General features: G+C 37.9%; 1 protein-coding gene across 3 annotated transcripts in view; it reads left to right on the forward strand.

Annotated features, from left to right (window-relative positions):
• PDZRN4 (PDZ domain containing ring finger 4) overlaps positions 1 to 27,034 on the forward strand; it is a 342,458-nt gene that overhangs the window by 206,537 nt on the left and 108,887 nt on the right. Inside the window, exon 1 of one of the 3 annotated variants that reach the window (XM_001914682.6) lies at positions 6,884 to 7,224. The exons of the other annotated variants lie outside the window; for them this stretch is intronic. Coding sequence (XP_001914717.1) covers positions 7,156 to 7,224 — 69 coding nt within the window. The 5' untranslated portion in view covers positions 6,884 to 7,155. Of the gene's footprint in view, positions 1 to 6,883; positions 7,225 to 27,034 lie in introns of those variants that run through there. 3 annotated transcript variants of the gene reach the window in all.

Here is a 27,034-nt window from a genome sequence, read left to right on the forward strand (position 1 = left end):
AAGGAAATAAATTTCAAATAATGTAATAGGGTTTTATTATGACAGAAAAATTAGAAAGTGACAGAAAACTTGGAAATCTAAAATAGAGACCACTATTATCACTATTATTCTACTCGCGTGATTACTAGTGGCCAGGATATATTGGGCGCATAATTCGTGCTAGGATACTTGACATATATTATCATCGCGACACCTTTATCCTTTGCAGTAATTGTTCGGTAGATGCTATTATTATCCTTGTTTTAGAGATGACAAAACCAAGAAACAGAGAAGATTAAAAAAATAATAATAACTTATCCGACATCACATAGATAGAAATGAGAGGACCTAGGACTTGACCCAGGGCAGACTGACTCTAGAACGCTGGCTGAACCAGCACACCAATGTGGACAAATACTTCACAGTTTATGAATCCCTGCTTATGTATTTCCTCTCATTCCATCTTCACAATCAGCCTGTAAGGTAAATAGTATTTGAGAGTGTGTAAGCTGCACAAAGCCACACAAGTACTGGGGAGAAGGCTCAGATGAGAACCCTAGTCCTCTTCCTTGCAATCTCTTGCCCTTTCTTTCCACTGGAGTCAAGTCTAATAACTTGACAGTTCTTAGGAGTTCATAAGGTGGTAAAGCACTCTCACTTCTGCAAGTAATGACTATAGATCCAAAACTGAAGAAAGTCACCTAGTGAACACAATGTGAAAATGATACTTGGTTACACATTGTGGAGCTATAACCTAGCAAATGGATGACACGTGGGCACCATCAGCAGGAGCATCTTTGTAAATTCATGCTATTAGTTGATATTGCATAGTGCTGTGAAAAAACACTACACTAGAGTCAAAAGGCAAAGGCTGTAGATCTCCTGGCATTGGAAATCTCGACATCTAATGATTTCTTCATTAGTAAATAAGGAATAATATCTGACATGTTTACCTCAGGGGCATTGTGAAAATCAAATGAGATGAGATATAATTCCATGATGAGTATAATTCATGTACTATCAAGCATATGATAAGTGCCCAATAAATATTTGTGGAATAAATAAGTGAATAAGTAAGTGATGTGTAGAACAGAATATAATTTTTAATATGTTTATGCTACACAGTCATGTGTCACTTAATGACAGGGATACATTCTGAGAAATGCATCATTAGGCAATTTTGTCATTGTTTGAACGTCGTAGAGTATACTTACACAAACCTAGATGGTATAGCCCACTACACACCTACACTATATGGTGCTAATCTTATGGGAGCATTGTTGTATATGCAGTCCACTGTTGACCGAAACGTCATTGTGTGGAGCATGACTGTATACATATAAATACACAAATAACTGATAAAACACATGTGATCATACCTTATTCATTTGTGTACCTGTCACAGAAATTTTTATTTCATAGACTCTCAAATTTATGTTTATAGAGTTGTACCAAGTTAAATATGTCTTATGCTTATGGTTCTTCAGTCCTCTGACGTAATATTCTTTTTTTGGTGAGAAAGATTTGCCCTGAGCAAGTGTCTGCTGCCCATCTTCCCCCCCTTTTTTTTTTCCCAGTTGAGGAAGATTAACCCTGAGCTAAGATCTGTGTGAATCTTCCTCTACTTTGTATGTGGGATGCCTCCACAGCATGGCTGACAAGTGGAGCAGATCCGCACCCAGGATCCAAACCCTCAAACCCCAGGCTGCTGAGGCAGCGTGCGTGGAACTTTAACCACTCGGCCACAGGGCCACCCCTGACTTAATATTCTTAAAGCAGTCCTAAGGGGAAATAAAAGGTCACCTGACATTTAGGTATGGAAACACAAACACAAATGTATTTCACTTTCCCAGATTCAGGTCTGCTGTCATCTCCCAGTCACATTCATTTATTCAATATGCCTTTATTGAAGACCTGCAGTGTGAAAGACACCATGCTAGTAGTTTTAGGAAGTCAAAGATCAATCGATCAACTCGTCCCAGTTTGCCTGGGACTTATGTTACTGCTATTCTCACATGCCTTGTCATAGGGTAAAGCATGCAGTATACAAAAATGGTGTGAAGTAGAAGTGACGTGTGCCTTGAGAAGGGTATGGATCACATGCACTGAGAATTCACAACTTGAAGAGATCACTACTTCAACTTCATGAGGTCAGGAAGGAGAGAGCATTCAAACTGGACCACAGTGTCAATAGATTGATTTGTGGAGTTTCTGAAGAATAAGCAGGAGGTGGTAAAATCTGGGGTAAAGGTGGGGAGATGGGGACCTGGACACAGCAGTTCAGCTCTGCTGGAGCCTGAAAAAGGAAGTGTGCACTCAAGTGCCGGGTTTGTCCAGGACTGAGGGGGTTCCAGGATATGGAACTTTGAGTGCCAAAGCCGGGAAAGTCCCTGGCAAATCAGATGAGTTGGTCATTCCTAGTGTGCATTCAGGTGTAGGGCCTAATGACTGATTATTGAGGGGTATTAGCTAATTGAAGATATTTAGCTGTGACATAAAAAAAAGTCAGTACTTGGATAAAGTTTACATTTTTAACCACAATCACTTCCCTTATTTTAGGCTAGATCTATCTCTTTAAAGTTGTTCTCTCTCTCTCTCCTTTTAAATTTCAGCACTTTCAAGTGCTAGCCTTCATTTCTTCAGTTATCAGAATCAGATAAAGTATATTGAGGTCGCTCTAGCTTCCTCTGCAAGAGAGAGAGCTTAGCAAGTTAGCTATCCAATTCAACCACAGAATTTGTAATTGGAGAACTGAGTTCGGATCTCTTTATTCAGTTTGACCTTGAGCGAGTCACTGTCCCTCTGAGCCTTGGAGTCTTTTGTATTTATGATTGAATTTAAGATATTAAACTTTAGGAAATGTTAGGCAGCTAAGTGTCTACTCGAAAGTGCCCATGTATCCCCTAAAATGAATGCAGGATTAAGACTAGTTTAGAAATTGGTAAGCTGGGTGTCAAGGTAGGTAGTAGGCCTAGTGGGAAGGTCCACATATGACAGTGGCAAGAACAGAGAGAGAGTAATAGAATGGAGTTACCCACTGAACTTCCACACCAGCAGAGGAAGAAAAAGATCAGAGTCCTTGCAAAAGGCAGTAGAGAAAGCGATCATCTACAATTTAGGACAGCTGTCACAGACTCAAGGGGATGGGTGATTCAAAATAGTCGTACTTGGACTTTCCATCCCTCTCTTATTAAGGACAGTAACTATGTATGGCATTGGCCACCAGGGATGGTACATAGGCACAGCCTCTTTATAAGTTAGTTTTTAAAATGTCTTCTTGTAAACGTAGCAAAGATTAGAAAACAGGTAAAACAAAGGTAGATTAAATGAATTATAACCTGTCTGCCTAGTAAAACCACTACCCAGATCAGGAGTTAGAACTTTGTTAGCCTCACTGAAACTTTCTTGTGGCCCCTCCTAATCACAGCCCCTTCCGCCCCCCGCTAAAAAGTAACCACCATCTTGACTTTTTTGGTAATCATTTTCGTACATTTATTTATAATTTTACCATCCAAATGATGTGCATACCTAAAATAGAGTTTAGTAATTCCCGTTTTTAAGTGATGCTAAGGTCTCCTCTCATCTATAGACTTCTCCCCATCATCTCTCACTCTCTCTCTTTCTTCCCTTGTCTCCTTCCTTTTTCCCTCTCTCAGAAACTGGAATATGTATCTATCTATGTCTGAATTTGGCTGATTGCATCTCTATGGAATAGTTGAATTTGCTCCTCTTTCCTCTGCACTCCCTGTAATTTGCTGAGTTTTGGAAAGGCTGTTTCAAGAGTGGTGTCATGTTCTTCTATCAGGTGGTACATATTGTCCAGTATCTCTTGTGTGTGTGTGTGTGTGTGTGTGTGTGTATGTGTGTGTGTGATATTAGCAGCCATTAATCCTCAGGACCTAGATCCATTAATTAATTAAGGATTGCTGGCATGGGCATGTTCTAGCATTCCTTCTTCATTTATTAGCTGAAATACTTCTATAAAGAGAAACTCCATCTTGTCGTCTCTTCAGTTACTCAGTGGTACAGTTTATACAGGAAAAGCTAGATTCCTTCCTTTCATTCACCTCTCACTTAGCTCTTTCGTTTGTCATCTAGATCTTGATGAACATGAGTCCTATTTTAAATGCCACTGCCTTTGGGGGGAATAAACTAACACAAATTACTAACCAATTAATATTGATTTTATTTACTGGAAAAAAAAAGACTAAAAATTTAAAGGCAACTTTTTAAAAAAAAACTATATCTTGAAATACATACCAAATGTATGTTTTTACACTTTGTTGAATTTTTTTCCAAGGATATTTGGAAAGATAATCATCTATTCTCTGCTTATTTTTAATCCATATTTTCCCATCGTATTACTGCCCAAGGCAGATAATATCTAATTCATTTGTATTTCTAAAACACTGTTCAGGCTAATTCATTTGTCCCTATCTACTTAAAACTTTATATTCTAATACAAGATTTTGCAGTTTAGTCATTGGAAAACTTAATTCTCATAGTCTAATTAAATTTAGAGAACTTTGGAATTATGGGTCTCCCTCTTTCAAATCACCCTTCAATTCTATGGGATGAGCACATTACTAGCAGAAGATGGAATCTTTCCAGAGTCTATGAGCCGAGGGCAGCATTTGATAAATTACTGGAGAAGGTGCCTTTGCTTCCTAAGAAAGAAACCAAAGAACCAGGGGGACTAGTAATGAATACAGAAAACAACCAAGAGAAATTGCTGAAAGAGTAACTTCCATTTGAAATTGCTTACTTCACTGGAATGTTCATTCTTTAGTTTTTGATGAGTACAACTATTTTTTAAAGCTATGATTGTTTAATTTTTCTTTAAAAGCGAACTATAAAATATTATAGTTCCAATAAGCAACTATAGCTTTAATTATTAAGTCTCCTACTTAGCTTCCAAAACCTGCTGCATGGAGAAGTTTTATCTGTGGAGGAAGCAAGCACTTTAATTGATAGATGAGTGAACCATCCTTGCCTTACTGCATTCAGATTCCTTAATCTGACTTTTTAAAGGACAGAATTTAAACATCTGAGAATCATTAATTCTTTCACAGCTAAGCAAAACAGAATCCTTCCAAGAAACAGACAATGCTTGCTTTGAGGATGGGAACTCTAGCGTAAGAACACTTCAAGGGAAGTGATGTAGACACTCAGAGAAAATTAAAATTTTAAAAACCATCAAGCATGTATATTTTACAACTGCACCTAAGGAGATTGCTTCTGTTTGTGACCACCATTGATTTTCATAGAGGTCCCCTCAAATACCTCTTGGAAAACATTCTGTCCATAAAGGAATCAAAATAATTAATATCTACTCCAAATGGTTTCCAATTTGCAGTAGGTCCTGGTGAACTTGGTTCACGTGTGTTGTTCCCAATTACGGTGCCACTTTCATGTAGGTCTCTCAGCTTGGCTTTGATCCAGGCTGTTAGGTGAAATTAGGCCCAGAAAATCGGATTATTACCTCCCAAGGGAAATGACTGATAAGCAGCAGATGATTGCTCATCTCCTTGCTACTTGCTGGTGTTGAAGTGTTGCTAGTTGCAAAGTCAATTTGTCAACAATTAGTACTCGTTAGAATTTCCTGTTATCAATTCTAAACATCTGACAAAGCACTTTTAGGAAATTGGACCCCAAAAAGTATCTATACCTAAGTATTGAGCAATTAAAAGTCTTCAAGACCCAATGTAATTCCTAACCAAAGTCATCAGTTTCCAGGTAATTATTTTTGCTTTGGAACCACTAGCTATCCTGTCCAGTTTAAAGATGTGCTGGAACAAGCAAATACTTCTTAATTAGCAGGGGTTGTGGATAAGTCAGTATAGGAGCAAAAGGAATTTTCTTTCATTATCTGCTTTCGCTGTTTGTAGTTTGTATCTTTAAGGGACAAAAATCGCTGTTTGTATCTTTAAGGGACAAACATTTTCAACTTGCAATACAATATATTTGTGAGAGTGTGAAATTAAATGCATTGCTTCTATTATCTAAACATCTAAGCTTAATTTTTTAAGTCTATGCTCACCTTTGTACATTGTGAACTCTAAATATAGAATCATAAATGGAGTCATTGTGCGTTACATTAGAATTTAAATATTGCCAATGTCAGCTTTCTGAAATATTATATATGACTTTAATAAAATTAGCATACATACTATATGCATTTGAAATTTTTCTAAGAAAAGGCATTGTATTTATCTAATTTTTAAATATAGATCTGCATTCATTACAAATTTATATTTAATAGATATTCCCTTATTACTGAATAAAATATTTATTATCTGTACAGTATCATCTGCTCATACTGGCTTAAATGTTCTTTATTTAGACTAAGAAAATAAGTCTTATTTCCTTTCTAGTAAGTAATGGTCTTTACACATGAACTATTCAGTCATTTTTGTAGGATCATAATTAAAACTCTGAATGATACCCCTCATTTTCTGTTCCTGTCCCACGTCACTCCCCAAATTTTCTTTTGCTTCTATGTTTATTTTATAAATTTAAGTAATTGCTCTTATTTGTCTTCCCCTAGACTTAATAATGCTGAAAATATTTCTTCTAATTGTTGCAAAACATGGAGATGTGAACTAAGTATATTTCTGTTGCTAAATTTCTTATTCCTATATTAAAAGCTTACATCAATGGAGAAATTAAGTGTATGTTCTTTTTTGAAATGCCCTATGCTCACCCTTCTATCCTTAATAAACAGAGATGGTATTGACACAAGTGAATTTTGTTTAACCACACTACATTTGCTTCTTAATTAGTGAATATTCATCTGTCATCAGCAGCAGCTATGACACCCCTCCCTGCTAACATGTTCTGTCATAAATAATCAATGAGGCACTATTAATATTCATGAGCTGGAATCTGTGTAGTCATGTGCACTGATGCAGAGACAGGGGGAGTGTTGCCATGAACTGACTGGAAACTCTGTGTGTGTATCCGTGAGTGCAAGATACTTAGGGAAAGCGAAGAAGAGCATGCTGCTACACACCAGCCTGGCTTGTGCTTCCAGCTAACAGCGGTTTGTCTGTGTTTCTGGACTGAAGTGACTGATGAAAAACAGTAGTCAAGTCTGGAGGGTGATTCCTTTTCAGTTCACTTGCCTTTTAGTTCTGGGGAAATTAGAAGATTTGCTCTCTCTCTCTGCTTCTTAGAATGGGCTGCAATTTGTGCACTTTTCAGAAAAGAGAGGAACACTACAAACTGCTGTATGAAGTTTCCCAGGTGAGTGCAGGGTCTGAGACCAGCAACCAAACAGCCAGGCTTTGTGTTTGTCTGAAAGACGGTAACTGAATTGTGGCTAGCTTTATTTTTTCTTTCAGTAGATCTCAGAATTGAGGACAGACTTGCCGGTTGGGGGCTTTTTATTTTGGTTTTGGGTGGCAGTTTTTACCTTCCTTGCCACTCCCCCTTCAGATGACTTCCTGTGGGATTCTTTTTAACATTTTTTGTATCTACTGCCAAGATGTCAGTCAAGTAAAAGACTAGTACTGAGATCCATGTCTGTAATATCTTGAGATACCTCTTTCGTTTTGGAATAGTCTTGACATTTGAAAATCAAATGTATCATTGTCTGCATAAATATTAGGATTTAATAGGTCTGTGATCTCAGTTATTTTGAATAGACAGGAAAAGTTTCTTGCCAAATCTTGTTAGCCAGAAGAATTATTTGATTAATTAGGAATTTTTGCTTTGGTTTAAGAGGAAGACCTGGTATATTTGTATTATATGAGAAAAAAATTTATGCTATGTCTTGGCTTAAGAAGGAGATAAAGGAATTTTCTTATCACTTGTTCTTAGCTCCTTTTTATAATTTTTTGTCTGTTTACTACTGGAAATTAATTTCCCGAGCTTATTACCATATCTGTATGTGTCCTAGGAAAAAGTGTGTAAATTCAGATGTCTCTTTAATGTATGTCTGAGGGCTTTCAGAATAAAAATAAGAAAATGATATCCCTAGCCTTTGTAATTTTTATAGAATTCCATTAATTCACCATTTTATTTAGGCAGGTTTCCCTGGGGCTATATGCTCAAGTACAAATTTCTTGTTTGGCAAAATAAAGTTTATTCCTCCCTTTTTCCAGTTTGTCCCAGATGTGTCACACTACTACTTTTGTTTTTAGACAATATTGCTGATGAAAGACAATGTTTGGGATGTTGATGGTCTGTGGGCACAGCAGTAGCCAAGTGCCCACTGCCTACTGGTTCCCTCAGATTTCCCCCTGACGTGATTCATTTCACAGTGGGCTAATTACAAAGTGGATTTGCTACACATGAAACAGCCTCCTCAGTTGCAATGTTAATGCACATTTTCATGGTAATGTGATCAGAGGCTCATTAGCCAGTTTCCAAAATGATCCTCTGCATTAATTAAATATAAAAATGACTCCTTTATCACCATAGAGAGGAAAAAGAAAATTAACATTGTTAATTACACCAGGGGCAATACCTTTTGCTTTCTTTTTTACTGCAAACTTGCAAGGATAGGCTAAAATAATCTTCATTTCCCAGATAAGCTCTCATCCACTTTGACTCATGAAAACAGTCTCTAGGTGGAACACTTTCCTTTAGTTTGGTTTGTTGGAGTTTGAGTTCTGGTACTGGTTTTCTTTGGGTGATGGAGGAGCAGCGGAGTAGATGAATCAATCTATTTTTTCTCTGAATTACTAAATTGATATAAAAGTATGATATGGAGGAAGTGGCATCCTCCCTCACTATTCCTGGGTTAAGCTGTTTATGTTCTACTAAGAAATCATGCCAGGATTGCTGCATGGAGAAGGGACCCCTGTGTTTGTTAAGGGGCAGGCGCCTTTGTTGTGGATTTTCAAAATGCTTGTCTGTGAGTTTTGCCTTTAAGTGCTGCTAAATCTTGAGAGAATAGATAAGCCATACTCTTTATTGCCTCCACCTGTACTCCTTCATATATTTATTTTACTTCCTCTACTCCTGGGTTGCAGTACTTATGATCTTTAATAAAGGAGGTGAAGAATGAAGTATTGGCTTCCATTTAACTGGCTTTTATGAGATAAGTTAAAACCCCAGCTTAAAGGTCTTGCATGTGTTTTCCAAGGGGAGCCCTCCTCCGGTTTGTCCCCAGCTTTGCGTTCTATTTTATTGAGTTAATGGAATAGATAAGATATCAAAGGAAACCAGGGATAGACTCATATAATACACTGGAGCCTCGTGTGGTGCCGCAAACTAGTTTCTATTTTTATTTGGAGGAGAGGCAGCTCAGAGCATACATGAAAGTAAGCATGTTCTTAACCAGGTGTTCGTGAGGGCACATAGCTGCCCCCATAAGAGAGGATACTATTTACAAAAGTGACTTGAGATCAGAAGCCTGAGTATTTCTAAGCTGGTATAGTAAAATAAATTAGCTCATGCAAACATTAGCATCTGATTGTCCAAATCATATTTATTTACAGACTTGTAATTCTCAGATCAACTGCCTTTTGGTTTCTTTTGTTTTTATTTCTTAAAAGCTAATGCAAATTGAAGTTTACCTGGAGATGTGATCATTTAAGATTAGCAGTGAATACTCAATGCATGACCAAGAACAAAATGTTTATTTCTCTATTATAGAAGCATTATGTTATTGAACTTTTTCACATTCTCTTTCTAGATTTCTAGATTTAGCGATCTTACAATATGGGCCAAGTAGAATACAGTTTCAGGCTTACAACTGCAGTACCCAAAAGCAAATGTGCTCACTGAGGAATCTAGTGAAACGATCAGAATGATATGCTTAGGTGTGAAATGAGTTAAGTTTATATTTTGTTGGTACTTTTTTCTCCTAGAGAGGAGCTAAGTCTTTCAATTGGCAGAAGAGAGGGAATGTCGCCTCGAGAAAATTATTTTCAGCTGGAGTTGGGCCAATCAGGCTCCAGTATGAACACAGATGCAAGAATCTAGGGTTTGGGTAGATCCAGTAACCTTCACGGCAAGCAGTTTTCATGTGTCTTTATGCGTCTATTAACTTTCCTATGTGCCAGACACAATTGTTATCTGCAGTGATTTATTTTATTCAAAGTATGTTATTTATTAACCTCTTAAGAATTAATAAATGGCTAATTTGAACAATGCCCTTCTATTGACACGAACTGAATTGCCCATTTCATATTAATCTGATTAAATAGCCAGCTGGACCAAAAGAGCTGTAGTAGCTTGTTGGGCATTTCTGACCTAATAACAGATTTATTTCTGAGCAAGATTGTATGGTAATACCTAAATCTGTTGACTTCTTAGTTTGATTTTTCATCCATAAATCAAATGTAACTTTTTGATTGATTAAATAATAGAATTATCAATGGGGTGTTCATTGGTGTTGGACAGTGTGTTCAAATTGTGGGCAAATATTTCAAACTTCACACTTGTTAACATAAAACTGTTTATGAGATTTCATTATAATTTTATAATGTGATATTCAAGATTCTTCTCTTACTCACTGCCAAATTAGAGAAAAGAAATGGGCTTCAATCTCAGGAAAACCAGAAGTAGAATAGTGCTAGCTCTCCAGGCAATGTCACCAATGTGACTGCTGTCCTCTTCTAAGTGGATACTGTTTCAAAACACAGAGTTGATTTATCCATTTGACTGGTTTGGCACAGCTCAAAGGTTTCCCACAACCTGGGTCCATGAATTGGTATCAGAAACTGAAACAGAACCCACATTGAAAGTAACAACAATCACAGTACTGCTCGTGACTGACGTGAGCGCTTTATTCTAGGCCCTGTGCTAAGCACTTTTTCCCTAAGCATTGTCTCATTTAATCCCCACAAAAACCCAACAGGAGTTACAGGATAGCATCCCGTAATTTTTAAGTATGTTCAAGGCTCCTTTATTCTTCAGTGAGTTTCTTGAGTCTTGCGTAATCTCCCTTCTCTAGTTACTCTCCCATATCCCTCAGAAATCTATTTTGTCTGATATTGTGTAAACCCGCCTCATAATGTCTTACCCTCTTTACCCAAATGGCATCCTCTTCCCACACTCCTTAGCGCTACTGAAGATCTCACCATCCTTCTTGCTATCAATAAAACACAAAAACACTAAATTACAATGGACGCTTCTGTCTTCATCATCCACACAATAACCTTCTGGTTATTTTACTTTTGCACATTCTCCAGCATCAATCCCTGCCTTCCTACAATCACAATTACTTTTATTAACTCTCTGACATCATGGTAACAACTTTTCCACTTAGAAATTGTCAGCATGCCAGTCCACCCTGATTGCTCTTGCTGGAATAGTATTTCTAGGAAGTATTCAGTGGCTCCCAATTACTATAAAATGAAGTAAAACTTCCTCTTCCAGTATATTCAAGGATCTCCTGAGTTGTTTCTGGGTTCCTTTCCTGCTTTTTCTCTCGCTGATCTTCCCCTAATGCAATTAGTAATCTCTCCAGACCAGTCTTTTTGCTTTTCTCTTTAAGTTTTGGCTTCCCAACTTGGACCCTTGTAACTTAGTTCTTTGTCTTCAGCCTCTGTGGAACGCCCTCTATATCCACCCCTATCACTGTCTACTTTGTTCCTTCACTAGATTTACAAAGCCTGCCCCTTTGGCTCAAATGTCTCCATGAGCAGAGAGATTTTTGCAATTACTGATTTTAAAAAATTGATCTCTTCCCAACTTGGAACTCTCGTACCATTTTCCTTGGAATGTTTAGAGTTCGTTTTTCATGTTCATCTGTTTGGAATTATGGTCAATTGTGTGAGACTGAATTGTGAGCTCCTTGAAGGCAAGTCAGGTACTTGATTGCCCTTTAACCCCGACTGTGCCAGCAGGCATTCTGTAAGACCCACCACGATGCCTCACATGTCCACAGCCTCTTCAGAGTAAACTACCGTCATCCATAGCTTCTGGTGAAGGACCATATCACTCTGCCTTCCTCTCTACCCCATAGCTAACAGCTGATTAAACTAGGGCCAGTCACCTGGTACATGAAGTTGAAGGAGTGATTAGATTTTTTCTGTCTCAGAAACTTATACTGGGAAACAAACCATTGATAATGGGATTAGAATGCAAAGGAATGCAGAGAGAGAGAGGAGGCTTTAAGAGGAACTGAGCGCTTGGGGATCTGTGGTCCACCAAATCTATGAGGATCAGAACTACCGAGAGATTCAGAGACAACTGAGAAATAAAGCATGTGAGTCATGGGAAAGAGAAGCATGAAGAACAAATAGCAAGTCTTGAGAGTGGCCTCCTTTTCCCAGCTCCAGTACATTTCTATAATCCCTATTTATTTTAATTTGGTTGAATGAAGTGTCTATTTCTTACAATCAGAAGAACAAATGAGGACACATCACAATAATGTCTTGCTTTTGTCACCTGGCAGGTGTCTTAAACTCTAGACATGAGGTTCAGTTCAATAAAGCTTCAGTAAGCTGCTATTGCCTACTATGTGACAAGTCCTGGTCTCTGCCACGGGGAATGCAAAGACAAACATGACAGTCCTTGCTTTTTTTTTTGAGGAAGATTAGCCCTGAGCTGACTACTGCCAGTCCTCCTCTTTTTGCTGAGGAAGCGTGGCCCTGAGCTAACATCCGTGCCCATCTTCCTCTACTTTATATATGGGATGCCTGCCACAGTGTGGTGTGCCAAGTGCTGCCATGTCCGCACCCGGGATCTGAACCGGCGAACCCCAGGCTGCCGAGAATCGGAACGTGCAAACTTAACTGCTACGCCACCGGGCTGGCACCGACAGTCCTTGCTTTTGAGAGAGAGACACATAAGCAAAATATTTTCATATAATGTGTTAAGTGAAGCACTGAATCAACAGAGATGTTGACAGTCTGCCATAGGAGTACAAAGATGCTCAACATGATGGGGCTTGGGGAAGGGGAGGGAAAGGGAGAAAAACCAAAACAATGAAGGGTAAAGAAGTCCATGGAGGTGGCAAACGGATGATAGGTGTGAACGGACTTGGAGAAGGGGAACTATAAGCAATATGTTACTAAAACCTAAGGTGGGAGGCAGGCTTCGAGGACGTGGTCTAAAAGGTGGACAAGACCAGACCCTGGAGAGTCCCCCATGTCACAGTGTTTTGTTCGTTTGTTTGGTTGCTTTATTTTTCTTAAAAAGAGAGATGACTCTGATAATAGTTAAGAGTGTGGTCTTGGTTGTGGTGTGTGTCTGGGGGCAATTGGGCTTGAGTTGGCGATGGTGTTCTACAGCAAGACTATCACAAGGGAGACCAATTTGGAGGCTGTTGCAAAGGATGTTAGTGAAAGAAAGAATATAAAAGGGAAGACAGAACTGAGACCCATGAGAAGGTAAATTCCATAGGTTTCTGGGTTATGAGACTGGGTGGGGGTAGTGAAATTTACAGAGAGAAGAAATAAGGGAAGGGTAGTGAGTTCTGGGGAGGGGAGAGAAGACTCTTAAGTTCATTTATGTGTTCTCCAAGCAATGGCCAGCAGACAGTGAATGTGCACAACAAAAACTTGGCATATGTATGTTTGTTGGATGAGATCACCTAGAAAGATGTGAAAAATGAGGCGAGTTGTGAGCCAAAGATACAATATAGAGAAACAGGCAAAAGAGAAGCAAGAAAAGAAGAAAAAGTGAAATTGTTATAGTGCAGGAAGGAGAATGAGCTATAGGAGAAGCCAACCGGAGAGAGTTTTAAAAAAGGTGTGGCCACTTTAATAAAACACGTTAGAGTGTATAATAAGTTGAAAAGCACAGTGTCTTTGGATTTGAAAATATGTGATGTGTTACCCAGGTCCCTTTTCAGGAAACACTTGCTGCCCCAGCCACTGAGAGTGCTGTCAGTGAAAAACTTCGACTATCAGCCCCTTCAGGACCTGTCTTAGTTTCAGGGAGCCCCCTCACCCAAGGTTATTACCCTCCTTGGAGGCCCCCATGCAATGACACATTGACGCAAATGTCTAAGGGCCTGGCCATCCATCGTAGACTGCACTGGGACATTCTGAAAGGCAACTCTAGAGCTCCCTGCAACTGTTGTTGGGCCTGCGTCATAGTTCGGTTCTCCTTCTGCCCAGTCCTGCGTCCTTCTCCCCCCTTCCACAAAGGGAGCACTCCTTAGCAAGCATCTTATACATTCAACTTTATCTTGGAGTTGGCTTCCTGGAGAACCTAACCTGGACAGAGGTCAGCGGTGACAACTGCCGAGCGTTGCAGTACAGAAATGTGGACACAATCCAGAAAGTGATGGGTTCCAGGAGGAAGTCAGCTGCACTCTCAGGAAGTTTCTCTGAGATAAGACAGATTTTTTTAAATGGAGTTACTGCTAAGTTGGAATATAGATTTTCTTAGCTCTTTTTTTTAGAACACAAATTTATTTAAAATTGTGAATTTTAAAAATGAAAGTCATCCTTTTAAAAAGTAAAACTAATTGATTTCACATCTTGAGTCATGATGTTCAGATAGTGGTGATAATATAGTGATTAAAAAAGTAAAATTGTGAATTTAGCTGGAATCTCCCTTATCTAAAACTTTTGAAGAAAACCTTAAATGATAGAGTGTTTTTGATATGCAAAAAGCTTTTTATAAAAGTAAATATTTTTAATGAGTATAATTAATTTAGGTAGGTTTAATAACTGAAGTGTCTTTCCTACTAGAAGGATCAGAATATCGTATATTTTATTAAAATGTATACATTTAATTTCTTTATATTTTCATCACTTATTGAATTGACCTAGACTTAGGAGAAGGTCGGCCACCTCTAGTTGTGTATCTTTCTATTTAGATAAAATGCTGTAGGAAAACATTTTCGCTTCGTTCCATATTATACACAGGGAGACGTTGCTGAAAACTTAGCTCATGGTGAGATAATTTGACTCTTCAACTCATCTGAAATTTCTGGTTAAGTAGGATAATCTGATTAGAAACTTCTTTAATTTCAATTTTTGTTGAAAATATTTCTAAAATACAGGGTCTTATTTACATAATTACTTATGCACATTTGTTATTCATGTCCAGTCATGCTAGATAGCAACAAATGAGCTGCACATCTTCAGCAAACAGTGATTTCTGAACTTTATAAGAGGAACTATTTCTGGAGATTAATTGATAGTGAAAATCCTTCCACAACAGCCAACCACTGTCCAGTGCATTCATTTTATATAAGTAGATTTTCATACATGGAATTTTCACAAGTCATTTAATAGGTATTCAATCAGTCTTATCAAATGATTAAGAAAGGCACAAAAATTAAATCACTAGGTACTCAAGAAGAGGCCCCTGGATTGTGGTTCTGTGAAGGATCCTTGCCCTTGAAATGTTTATAAATCATGGGAGAAAGGTGAGTAGGGTACCCAGAGCAGGACCTGCCTCCATCAGTCTTTTGCAGACACTGTTTTTTCCCCGTGATCCATCCTGGGTCATGCACAGTAAGAATTTTAGGTGTTATTCTTAATAAGCGTCTCCTTCTTGTGACTCTTGAGGATTTAGGTGACACTGGGTGATAATTTTGTCTCCACATTTAGAATTCCAGATAATTCAAGTGCAGCTGTGTTTTTTGTATCTAAATGCAACATTTCCAAAGTCATCAGTATAACCTGTCCCATCCTCTGTCTCCCTCCCAGCTGTGTTCATTTCTTCTTTCTTAATTCTATCACTCTCAATGTGGAATAACAGCTTTAAAAGGGTTATTACGAAGAGTTCATTGTTTCCTTCAACAAAAAGCTTAAAAGGTAGCAGCCCCAGATTCTCCTGTGTTTCGACATACAACATCTAATTGCTAATTTGTGCCATTCTGTAACAAGCTGTAAATCTTGCTTCATGGTTGTTTGGGTCCCAGTGAAGCACCCCCCTCCCCGACTTCTGCTTTATGTAGCTTTGTAGAAATACTGTAGAAATTTTTTTTAGAAACCTGCTCTCATCTCACTGGAAATTAGATTTTTCTGAACTAACCTCTCACTTCCAAGCCTCTTAAGGGTCTGTTTCAGGTACCTTTGTGAAGAAAAAAAGACCCTTTCAAGGGTATGCGAACAAAGAGAATTTCTAAAATACTTAGTATGGTTTAAAAAAATAATAAACTCACAGATGAAAGACCACTATTATAATCAGTGATAGTCATGTTTTCCTGTAATTGAATCATGGTAGAATTCAGATGATAATATTTTTTAAAGGAAAGGAAAGTTTGGAAAAGAGTATTTCTCAGGCAATAACCACAAATAATGACTCTATACCTGTCTTTTGCTCACTACTGTGCTAGATAGCAAGAGAGGATACAAAAGAAGCATCAGCTACGAAACCGGTCCTCAAGATGGACTACCGTGGAGCAATTAGAAGGCAAATGTGGAAATGTCTGACCCCAACACAGTGGACATTACAGAGAAAGGGCAGTTCTGTATGGATAAGGATAGTCTAAGGGACTTCACGGAACAGCTTAACAGTGCTTCTTATTTGGAACAGCCTAGGTTAGGAGCCAAGCTTCATTTTTTAATTCAGCACAATTTTTGTATATCCATTCAATCAACGGTAATATGTTTGGTGTCCAGGATGTATTATAAAAGCTAAGTCTTAGGAAGATGATTAATAGGACATATTTGGGTGAAAATGGAAAGAACAGCCTGAGTGAAGCAGGATATGGGATGAGGATGGTTGAGCATCTTGATCTCCACCCAAAAATGAATGGACTTGGTGCTGTCATCACCACAGGGCACTAAACACTCTAAGGATGCAATCAAATAGAGTCTCTGAAGACAATTCAAATAAGAGAATATGTGTAAATGCTGTTTGCTCAGCAGTTTGTTTAAAAGAGCACAGCCATTCTAAGTTGGCCCACAATGGATAGATTTTTGCTGTTCACTCCTTAAGTATGCTCTATATTTCCTTAGCGACTCATAATGTTTGAAGTTGGGTTTGCCTATGCAGTTGTGAACTTTAGTGTTAAGACAACATAGAAAATAGTGAAAATGTTTTACTCAGTTGATACATGGGTATTACTGTGTGATGGGTGCATACTAAATCCCAAGCACTGTGTGCTACACAGGAGAGGCACTGTACATCGAAGAAAGAACCGAGGCTTTGGAATCAAGCAATAACACTATTTATTTCCTCTCTGACTATGAGTTAGTTACTTAACCTCATTGAGATTTGGTTTAGTTGATTAATGTCAACCTTGAAGTGTTTTGTTGAGGATTAAATGAAATAATATATTTAAAGGGCATAACACATACAGGAAGGCCATAAATGGTAAATTTGAGATTATGATCTCATTTCAGTCTAACAGTGGTCCTGTGACATAGGTAACATTGTTCCCATTTTGCAGGTGAGAAAACTGAGGCGCAAAGTAACCAAGTGACAAATTCATATTATCAGCAAGTAGAACACCTGCAGTTCAAACCAGGATCTGCCTAATGCCAAAGCCCATGTTCATTTTGTTATAATCATCAAATATCCCTCTCCCTTTGAGCTCTCCACATTTATCTGCTAACTGGTCCATAAATACTGAGCACCTGACACACAGTAGGCACTCAATAAATATCTGCTAAAGGAAAGAAAGAAAGAAGAAATAAAAGGGAAGGAGGAAAGGAAGAAGAAAAGAAGGGAAATATTAGATGCTATTTAAGTTTCTCCTTGGGAGGGTCTACAGAGGTGCCCTTTGGACATAGGAAGAGAAACAGGTCCTCTCCACTATCTCTCTCCCCATATGTTTTAACATCTTAAATCAAATTATCTTACCTGTGAAAGCCCATCAATATGGGAAAGCAACTTGTCATTCCCACTTTTGAGAGCTTGAAAGCCTTTCCCTCCTTTCCATAAATCTATGCCTGGCCTGAAAGATCCTCCACAATCTGCTATCTTTCTTCGTACTTTCCTAACCATTCAAATTTTAATCAAACCAAACTGTAATTTTTTATTTGAAAACAATGTGATTTTTCCCATCTCTTTGCCTTTCAACATAATGTCCCTTTTGCCTAGCATGCTTTGCCCACCTCCATACATGGAAAAACCCTAATCCATTAAGACTCAATTCAAGGTCTGCCATCTGGGAAGTCCTCTCTGAACCTAAGACAGGGCCAGTCACTCTTCCCAATGCTCCTATTCAACGGTACTCCAGAATTTGAAATATAGTCAGATGCTTCTGTGTTTGTGTTTAGTTTTTCTGCATCCCTGCAGTTCTACCACATTATACAGTGCCTGGCTCAGACGAGGCATTTAATACAGATCAAGTCAAGGAATAGGAGTGGGGACATAGCTACAACTGCATTCACAAAAGAAATCTTACTTTATTATTGTCTCCAGTATTCACTGAGTTGTCTTTGAAAATGAGATAATTCGAGAAACTACATCTTCTATATTTTCTTGATTTTGAAGATGCCCTCTGTTTTAAGATAACTGTAAAGCTGATCATCAAATTTAAGAACAGCTGGGGCCATGCAGGCTTGGCAAGCTACCACCTTTAATATGCGTATTGATTACAAGCTACACCCCAATTTCAGAAGCAAGGAGATATGAAGGAGAACCTACATCTTAGAATTGAGGAAAAATGGTCATCGCTTTTGGCCCTTCCTTCACCCCAGCTGCACTCCTGTTCCCTGCCCTCCCCACTCACGCTGAGGATTTTATTGCTTAGGTGGACACAGCATGTCAGGTCTTATCTCAGAATCTCCAGTCATAATGAATAATGATAGAATTGTCATTCCTCAACTGTCAGGCTGACCAATAAAACTACCTGTTCTTTCTTCCTATAATTTCCCTGTTTTTTTCAGCTCATGAAGTTGTAGTAGCCCTCCTCAAAGCTTGGGTCAGGTATCACCTTTACTAGGAAATCTTGGAATTCCCTTTCCTCTTTCCAAGGTACCCAGTGCTTACCTCTGTCATAACACGTATCAAACAGTATCATTTCTCAGTTTACTTTCTTATGATTTTCACTGGTCTCTGAATCTCTGGAGGGCAAAAATTGTGTCTTCCATCCAACCCAGTACCCATATAGGTGTTTCTAGAGTAAAGGATGAATGACTAAATGCGAAATGAATTCTGTGTGTAGGACAATATGAGGAAAGTGACATAAAAGCAGGATAAGATGGGATCTTTGCCCTCAAGGTGTTTACTGTCCAATAGCTTCAGTAATAGACTTGTTCACAAATAACTTTTCTGCAAGGGGCAATGTTAGTTCTATGATAGAGAGAGAAAGGAACAAAGTGTCGTGAGATGTCATAATGATAATGATTTGCTGTAATAGAGATGAAAATTAAAATAAGGCATCTAAAATAGAACACGCTATGTATACATTGTGTAAGGCAAAATGGTGTTCTGTGTACAATTAAATGAATTGATTATTGATTTAATAATGTCATGTTTCTTCATGTGCTGCCTTCTGTGCTGTGAAATTGAGTTAGCTATTTGTGTAAGAATGGCTTAACGCCTACTTGTTTTTATTTTACATTATTTATACCATCATTGAAGTAATAAAGAATGGCTAAAATGTTAAATTGTTCATTTGATATATTTTTCTTCTTATCATAAAAAGAATTTAGGGTGATGATTGTAAAATTTACTGGAAAATTCCTGAATTTTCCCTGATGATGGGCTTCATAATTGGGCTTCGTAATTCTCTAGCACTAAAATGAGAACTTCTCCAAGTGCAAATATCCCAGTTGAGATCATATAAAGCAAAGAATAGCCTAAGAAAAGCATGAAAATCATTTTTAAAATTTTAAGCTCTAAATAAAACCTAGTCCAATCTAATAATATACTAAAAGTATATTTTTCCAGTAACTCAAAATCATATTTATTTTATTCATTATTACCTGTAAAAGCTAGGATATTCTTTGAGCCATGCAGAATGTAATATGAGTAAAGATAGTTCCCCTTGTATACTCAATGTCAGCGAAGCTTTTCGGGAAGCTGTCTAACTCAGTGGCTCAGAGATAACTTGAGATAGAGAACTCAGAGAGGGTAGAAGTTAAGTTTCTGAATTTCAAAAAGCTCCTTTTAAACCAGGATTAATTCCCCGTTCCCACAAAAATTAGTTCTTAACTGTGACCAAAATGCCCATGTTCCATGGCATTATTCCTGACATATTCCATGTCAGACTAGAATCTCACCCAGATTCTAGGATCATCTGAAGAGGAAGGGGAAGGAGAGGATATGTTTGTTGTCTAAATGGTGGTCATTGTAAGAACTATATTTAAGGGTGATGTCTCTACCTGAGAGTAAATTACTCAACCTTTAAGAATTTGTTAAAATTAAGTAAAAATTTTAAAGTTTTTCAGAATTGTAGCACATTATATTTAATGCAGTTAGTAGAATTAAGAGAAAATTAAATAGTGACAATATCACATTTAATATAGTCATATATCACTGGATGTGAAATTTAGACTAAAAAGTCTGAGAAAATATCTCCTCTTAGGTTGGCATAGACTCGATGGCTTAATTTAGTCCTTTCCATTTCTGCCTTCAGAAATAAAAAGGCGCCAATAAATATCAGTAACCTAAGCAAATATATAAAAATTACAAATTCATTTGTATGATGTTTATATGCACAGTAGATTATTTGCAGATATATTTAAGTGGAGTCTGTGACTGTCTATTCTTTTTCAGGTTTGTGGGATCCATTCTAAAAAGTTGTTAAAACTAAGGTAAATATTAATTTATAAAGAAATGGCCTTACAAATCTTTTACACTGTTGTTGCAGGCTCTTGAAAGCAAAGTAACTGGGTCCTAGATTTCAGGAAAATGAGATTGTGGTTTCATAACTGATTAAGAACAACAGTGATAAAAGCGTTTAAAGCAAATGGTATACATAAATGGCCTCCCCAGTGATTTCTCTGTAAGATCACATTCATGAAATGATCTTCCTGATGGATTATCATTTTCTGGCTGAGTAATTGACACTTTGTCTGTGACTGATGAACATGACCCGCTGGCGTCATTGAGCGCACCCAGTCACAATATTATCAGTGTGCTAATGACCGCTCCCCTGTGCTTTCCTCTTCTTCCTCCCACCATTAATACCTGCTTCTCACCTTCCACAACAACGAGGAAATTATTTTAAAACTGGCCCCACACTTTGAAGTTTGCTTCGGTGGCTTTGAAGTATTCACAGCTTTCCAGCCAGTATTATCTGTGTTTCATAGATCACAGAAAATCCTGAGAGGGAAAAATGCTTATTAATTTGAGATGTAGAATCTTCTGTTGATATTTTTCAATTCGGTTTAGTTTCATTTTTTAATCTTCTGTAATAAAGTATTGCTCTGAGAAGGTACCTAAGAGACAAATGACTAACAGGACCTTTGGGAAATATCTACTTAAATTTTATTAATAATATCATAGTATTCATAGGTGGGAACCAATGGTGGTCATGTAATGCTAATGTTGCCTTGAATCCCTCAAAAAGGAAACAGGCCTAACAAATGGTCTGTTAGCTGAATGTGTTAATATACTGATTAGTTGCTGGACTACGTAAGGATGTAGAGGCCCACCAGAATCTAACTACTTAAACTATTTTATATAACATGTTTTTAAATTTTTAGAAAGTCATATAAAAAAAATCTTTTTGTTTTTCCTCACAAAGTAATAGTATGTTACTTACCAATTATGAACCTGAATGTCCATAGTTATTTCCTTCAGCCCACTATTTAAATTATCTTAATTTGCTGCAAAGAAAGATGACTCTTTGATTATATATACACTGTCTTGGGTTACTTGGCTCTGGGAAAAGCTCTGACACAGAGATTTGCATATGAGATGCTTGGAGAGTGTCTCAGGAACAACACCTGTATGGGAAGGAGGTAGGACTGGGCAGAGGGAAAAGTAGACTGCGATGCAGTCTTAACAGAGACATCAGCTGATGGCAAGGAGAGCTATGAAGCTGGCATGGCCCTTCAGAATTGTTCCCAAGCACGGCAAAGCAGCCATGTCTTTGTCCTCCTGCACTGACTAATCTTTGGATGTGGTGGCCCCTGGGGAGCGGGCGTAGCTTTCCAGGAGCTGAGTGCAGTTCCAGAAGCAGGACAAGGCTGTGAGGCTGCAGTAGCCAGTGCCCCCAGGGGCTGGGAGAGTGAGTATCTCCATCCTGAAGAGGGAGACCTCAGTGCTCAGCAGGCATCCACTGCATCCACCAATTCATCTTGTAATATATGGACATAATTTCTAGGCTGTAATAAAATTCCCCCTCCAAAGGAATTTTAATCACTTCTGAGACAAGGTCAAGTTCCTTAAGGTTAGATTGTTCTTCTCTTTATCCACTTTGTTGCTAGATTAAATCATTTTCTGGAATTAAGAGTGTCATTGGAGCATATTTTGAGAAAGTGACTTTGAAAGTCTGACCTGTGAAAATGTGACAAATTGTCTCTGGAGACTGATTTTGTTGAATGCTAATACCACATCATGTAGCAATGTAGTTTCACTTACTAAGTATTGCCCAGGCCATATTGTTGAACTCTGTGCTGCCACGGTCACCTCATCAGGATGTTTTCTGTCCTGTGAGTAGTGGCTTCAAATGTACTCATCCATCTTCTTGTCTCATTACATTTTGTGTGACTGATGTTCTGTACCCATTAAAATTGATGGGAAAGAACAAAGAGAAGAAAAATGTGCCCTTCAATTGATTACTTCTCTGAAAGAGCAGATGAGAATTCTCTAGTAGCAACAAGAGATTTAGAGTGGTGGGCTTCCCCCATTAGTAAGTGCTTTAATTAGCTAGGTTTACTAAACAGAGTCTCTTATTTTTAAGAGCACATCATTCAGCCTTAAAATTCAACCTCCTTTAGAAATATTTGATCTTTACAAGATTAGCTGTAACATTGTTCACAGTCGGGAGTTATTTTGGTGAATTCTCAGTACCAGAACCAATTAGATCAGATGCCTTTCATCAGATTTTTTTCCTTCTGACGACATATCAAAATGGCTCATTTTCTGTTCTGGGATAGCCAATAATTAAACTGACCATTATGGTAAACTGAAGCCAAAGCCGTAGTGATTTTGGAAGGCCCAATCTTCCTAGGTTTTTCTTGGATCTATTCACTGTTATTTTTGTGTTTAACGAATTGCAGAACAGCAAGATATTTCTGCAGTGTTCACAAAACATTTGTTTAATGACAATATTTAATGTCTTGAGGGGAGGGGAAACCGGCCCACTGGCAGTTTCCAGGCTTTGGCCTCTACACTTCATTTCTCCTCATGTCTCTGTGTTTGAGTTGGAGGAAACGGTGTGGACTTATTTCTTGAGAGACAGGAGAGAGTCACGTTTTTGGTTTTGTTTTTTTTTTTAATAAAATGAAATAAATTTGACCAAATAATATGAAGTCAGTTATTTTGGAGTGAATTCTCTTGAGAGAGTCTGACTGCTCAGGGGTCTGTGGGATAATTTGAGTGCTGTGGATAATATGGTCCCTTGAGAGAAACAGGAAAATAAAAAACATTCTTCCATATTACCTTGGTCACAAAGATGGCAGGACCTATTCTGGGACTTTGACCATAGGAGTATATCTGTGAACTGCTGTGAAATTAAATATGGCTTGGCTGGTCTACGTTTTCAGTAATACTAATGATCACGTGCTATACAAATACTTGGACAGATGTGGGGAAAACAGAACTAATCAGACTGTACTCAGGTACTTTCGTTTATGTAAAAAAATGGTCTCAACTAGCACTATCTAATAGAAATTTCTATCTTGATAGAAATATTCTATATCTGTGTTATTGAGTATAGTAGCCGCTAGACACATGTGGGTATTGATTGGTTAAAATGTGGCTAGAGGAACTGAGGAACTGAATTTCTGATTTTATTTATTTTAGTTAATTTATATTTCAATAGCCACATGTGGCTAGTGGCTACTGTATTGGACAGTACAGGTCTAGAAATTCTTAGGGAATCATATCCAGTGCTACAGACTTTAAAGTCTTAAAACCTTAAATCTACAATTTAATTCTTATTCTATCCCAGAATTTTTAAAGTCTGTGGATTCTTTTTTTGAGGAGGGGTATTTTATTTAAATATGTAATGCTTCTTTAAAAACTGACACAAGTTCCAAAGACAAGCATAAAAAATACGAATCACATGGAGTAGCCTACAAAGAGGAGTCTTAGAAACTAGAATACTAAAGAACCCCTTTATATAACAGTGTTTAGTAAATATTCTTGGCACTAAAATTTCACAGAAAAAACAGTCTCACCATTTCACAACTTACAGATCTTGAAAACCTGAAATCTGAGTCCTTGTGTTTAGTGGTGAGAATAAAGAATGAATTCATTTTAATCCACATACAAAAGAGTTGCATTCCTAGACCTCAAAAAATTGTCATCAACTGGGGCATTCTGAGAAAATCAGTTCCCCTTCCAACTGTACTAGCAAAAACAAATAAAACAATATTAATAACGGTATAATTAGGGAAGCAGATCATACTGACTCATTTCACACTCTTCCTTAATCTTAGAATTCTGCCATAAATCATGTACCTCAATCTGAGAAATACTTATCAAGTGCTATTTCTTCAAACCCCACGTTAGTCCATTTTGGTTCTCATAATACTTTCTATTATATAAGTATTAGTTTACATATATTCAGGATTTACCCCAAGACAGATGCAATTCAGACTCATCATTCAATAGTAAACCCATCTCCTTTGAATATAAGTGTGCTCTTTTCCCCTGGTAAGGGTATCACAAGCCATTCATTCACTTCAAATCTCAATTTGTGAGTCATCGTCTACTCATCTGTGTCCCTCATCCTTTCCCCCAACCACCACATCCAAATTGTCAAATTCTGGGATTCCTCTTCTATGATATTTCTTTCACTTCCACCCCTCCTTTCCTTTCCTACCAATCTTCTGGATTTATTGAACCTTCATTTCTCTCTACTCCTAAACTATCTTCTTGCTTCCGGTCTCTAAGCATCAAGGCATCTTCCACCCTACTGCCAGTATGTTGTTCTTCTGGCTTCTTGGCTCAAAACTCCTTAGATTCCCCACTATCTGCAGGACAAAGTCTGGTTCCTCCAGTTACACCTTGCTCAGAGGACAACACTGAATCCTGAAAGCCTTCCATAATCACCTCCATTGGAACCCATTTCTCTCTTCCCTGTGTTAGTTGACTATATCTCTTTTCAGGATAACTCAAAATGTACAAAGGAATTAATGGTAGCTTATTACTGTAGAGATCGCCAAACATTTTCAATGCTCCGCTTCATGTTTAAGTTTCCCAACAAAGTGATCTCAGTAGGCAGGCAGGTTTGTTTCCCCATTTTTTTAAGGAAGGAAACCCACTGAAGTTAGAGAGGTGAGGGAGTAACCCAAGATTACACAACCAGTAAGTGACCCAATTTCTGGAATCTTTCCATATTAATAAAATAAATGTTCCAATAAAAATAATAATATCCCCAGTGCCTAGAACAGTGCCTGGCATATAATAGGTGTTAACAAATAAATATTGAATGAATGAAGCCACATAGCTGAGGACCTATTGAATATCATGACAGGTGTATGAACTGGTTTCACTAGACAATGAGCAGTCACTGGATCACATGAGCAGGAGTGGTGCAGGTAAATTTGAGAGGACAATTAGGAAGTTATGTGGAAGTGAGGAAATACAACCTTCATAGAATGTGATAGTGAGACCCAAGATAAAAAGTGGAGAGTGAGAGAAATTTTAAAGAAAGAGTTAAGAATTATTACTTCTTGACACTGATTGAATGTGAGGGCCAACGGAGAGGCTGAGCCAAGCATCCAGCCCTGGTTGTGGCCGTGGGTGGGGCCCACACCAGAAAGAGATAAGCCTAGAACAGGAGTTGTTTCCCTTGAATGCAAATGAGGCGTTATCTGGGCGAAGTCCCTTGTCATCTGATGATACTATATATTGTCTTATACTCTTTATTGCATCTGTGTCTAATTACTCACATGTGAAAATGTTGTTTTCCTGTATCTTTTAATTCTTTATTGTTCCCATGGCACCTAGCCCACTGCTATGCGAAATGTAGACACTCCAAGAAGTGTGGAAATTGATTAATTGGAATATGCTAGAAATACTATGCTATTGAATTATGCTGCATCTTTTATGAAAGTTTAACTTAAGCACAAGTTGTACAACTGAAAATATTATTTTTCAAAACAATAACTGATTTCACAAGTACTGGCTGCATTTTTCCCAAATGCATTTTACCACCGACGCTTTTTTTAAAGTGGAGTAGAAGTGTAATGAACAGTACAAACTAACTTTTCCATAGAGAAAAGGGTGCTTGAATTTTAAAGACGATTTTTTCAAATTTCCCAGGAGTACTAAGATAAACATTTAAACTTCCTCAAGCTTTATAACAAAGAAACTTTCAAGTCATGAAGCAATGAATAATCTCTTTCTCCTCCCTTTTGTAGCCAGAGTAGAATAAAGTGGCTGGATTATTGCTCCCAGTCATGTGATTATAACTACAATTTCTACGGAACCAAGACCTTTTCCTCAATGCTTATTTTCATTGTACCAATGTCAGGAATGTAGGATTTGCTTAAATTAAATTAAGATAATTTATAAGTTTAAAATCTGGGTCTTGTAAATAACTGAAAAAGATTAGTGACTTTTTGGTGATATCAGTAGTGAATTAACCCAGTGGTTGATAGTGACCGTCTGATTGAATTCACCACAGATTTTGAGTGCATTGTAGGTGCGAGGCTGCTAGTACAATGGGGCTCCAGAAGTGAGTATGACAGGACCTGAAGTCCCCGGGGCCTTAACATCCTTAGGATAAGTCAGTATAGTGTATAGTGAGACAAAATGCAATTGATGACTAGGAAAAGGAGGGAAATTGTAACCAAAAGAGCCACTAAAAAAAAGGAAGCAAACTCATGAAGAACATGCAATTCAAGCTGTTCCTGGAACATCAAACAACCAGATGGGGGCGCGGTATTCTGGCCATAAAGACAGTGTAAGCGGAGGATCAGAATGTGGGGAATCTAGAGTGTGCTAGTCTGATGTGGGTGGAACCTAAAGGACTCTGAGAAAGGCAAAAGGAATAAGTGACCAAAAAATAAGACAGGAGCAAGCAGATTGTGGGAGATTTTCTGTGCCATGCTGAGGAGAGTGAGTTTTCTTTTATATGCCGTTAGAAACCTTCTGACATTTTTGTTTTTTGAGA

This window comes from Equus caballus, chromosome 6, assembly GCF_041296265.1.
Source record: "Equus caballus isolate H_3958 breed thoroughbred chromosome 6, TB-T2T, whole genome shotgun sequence".
NCBI lineage: Eukaryota > Metazoa > Chordata > Mammalia > Perissodactyla > Equidae > Equus > Equus caballus.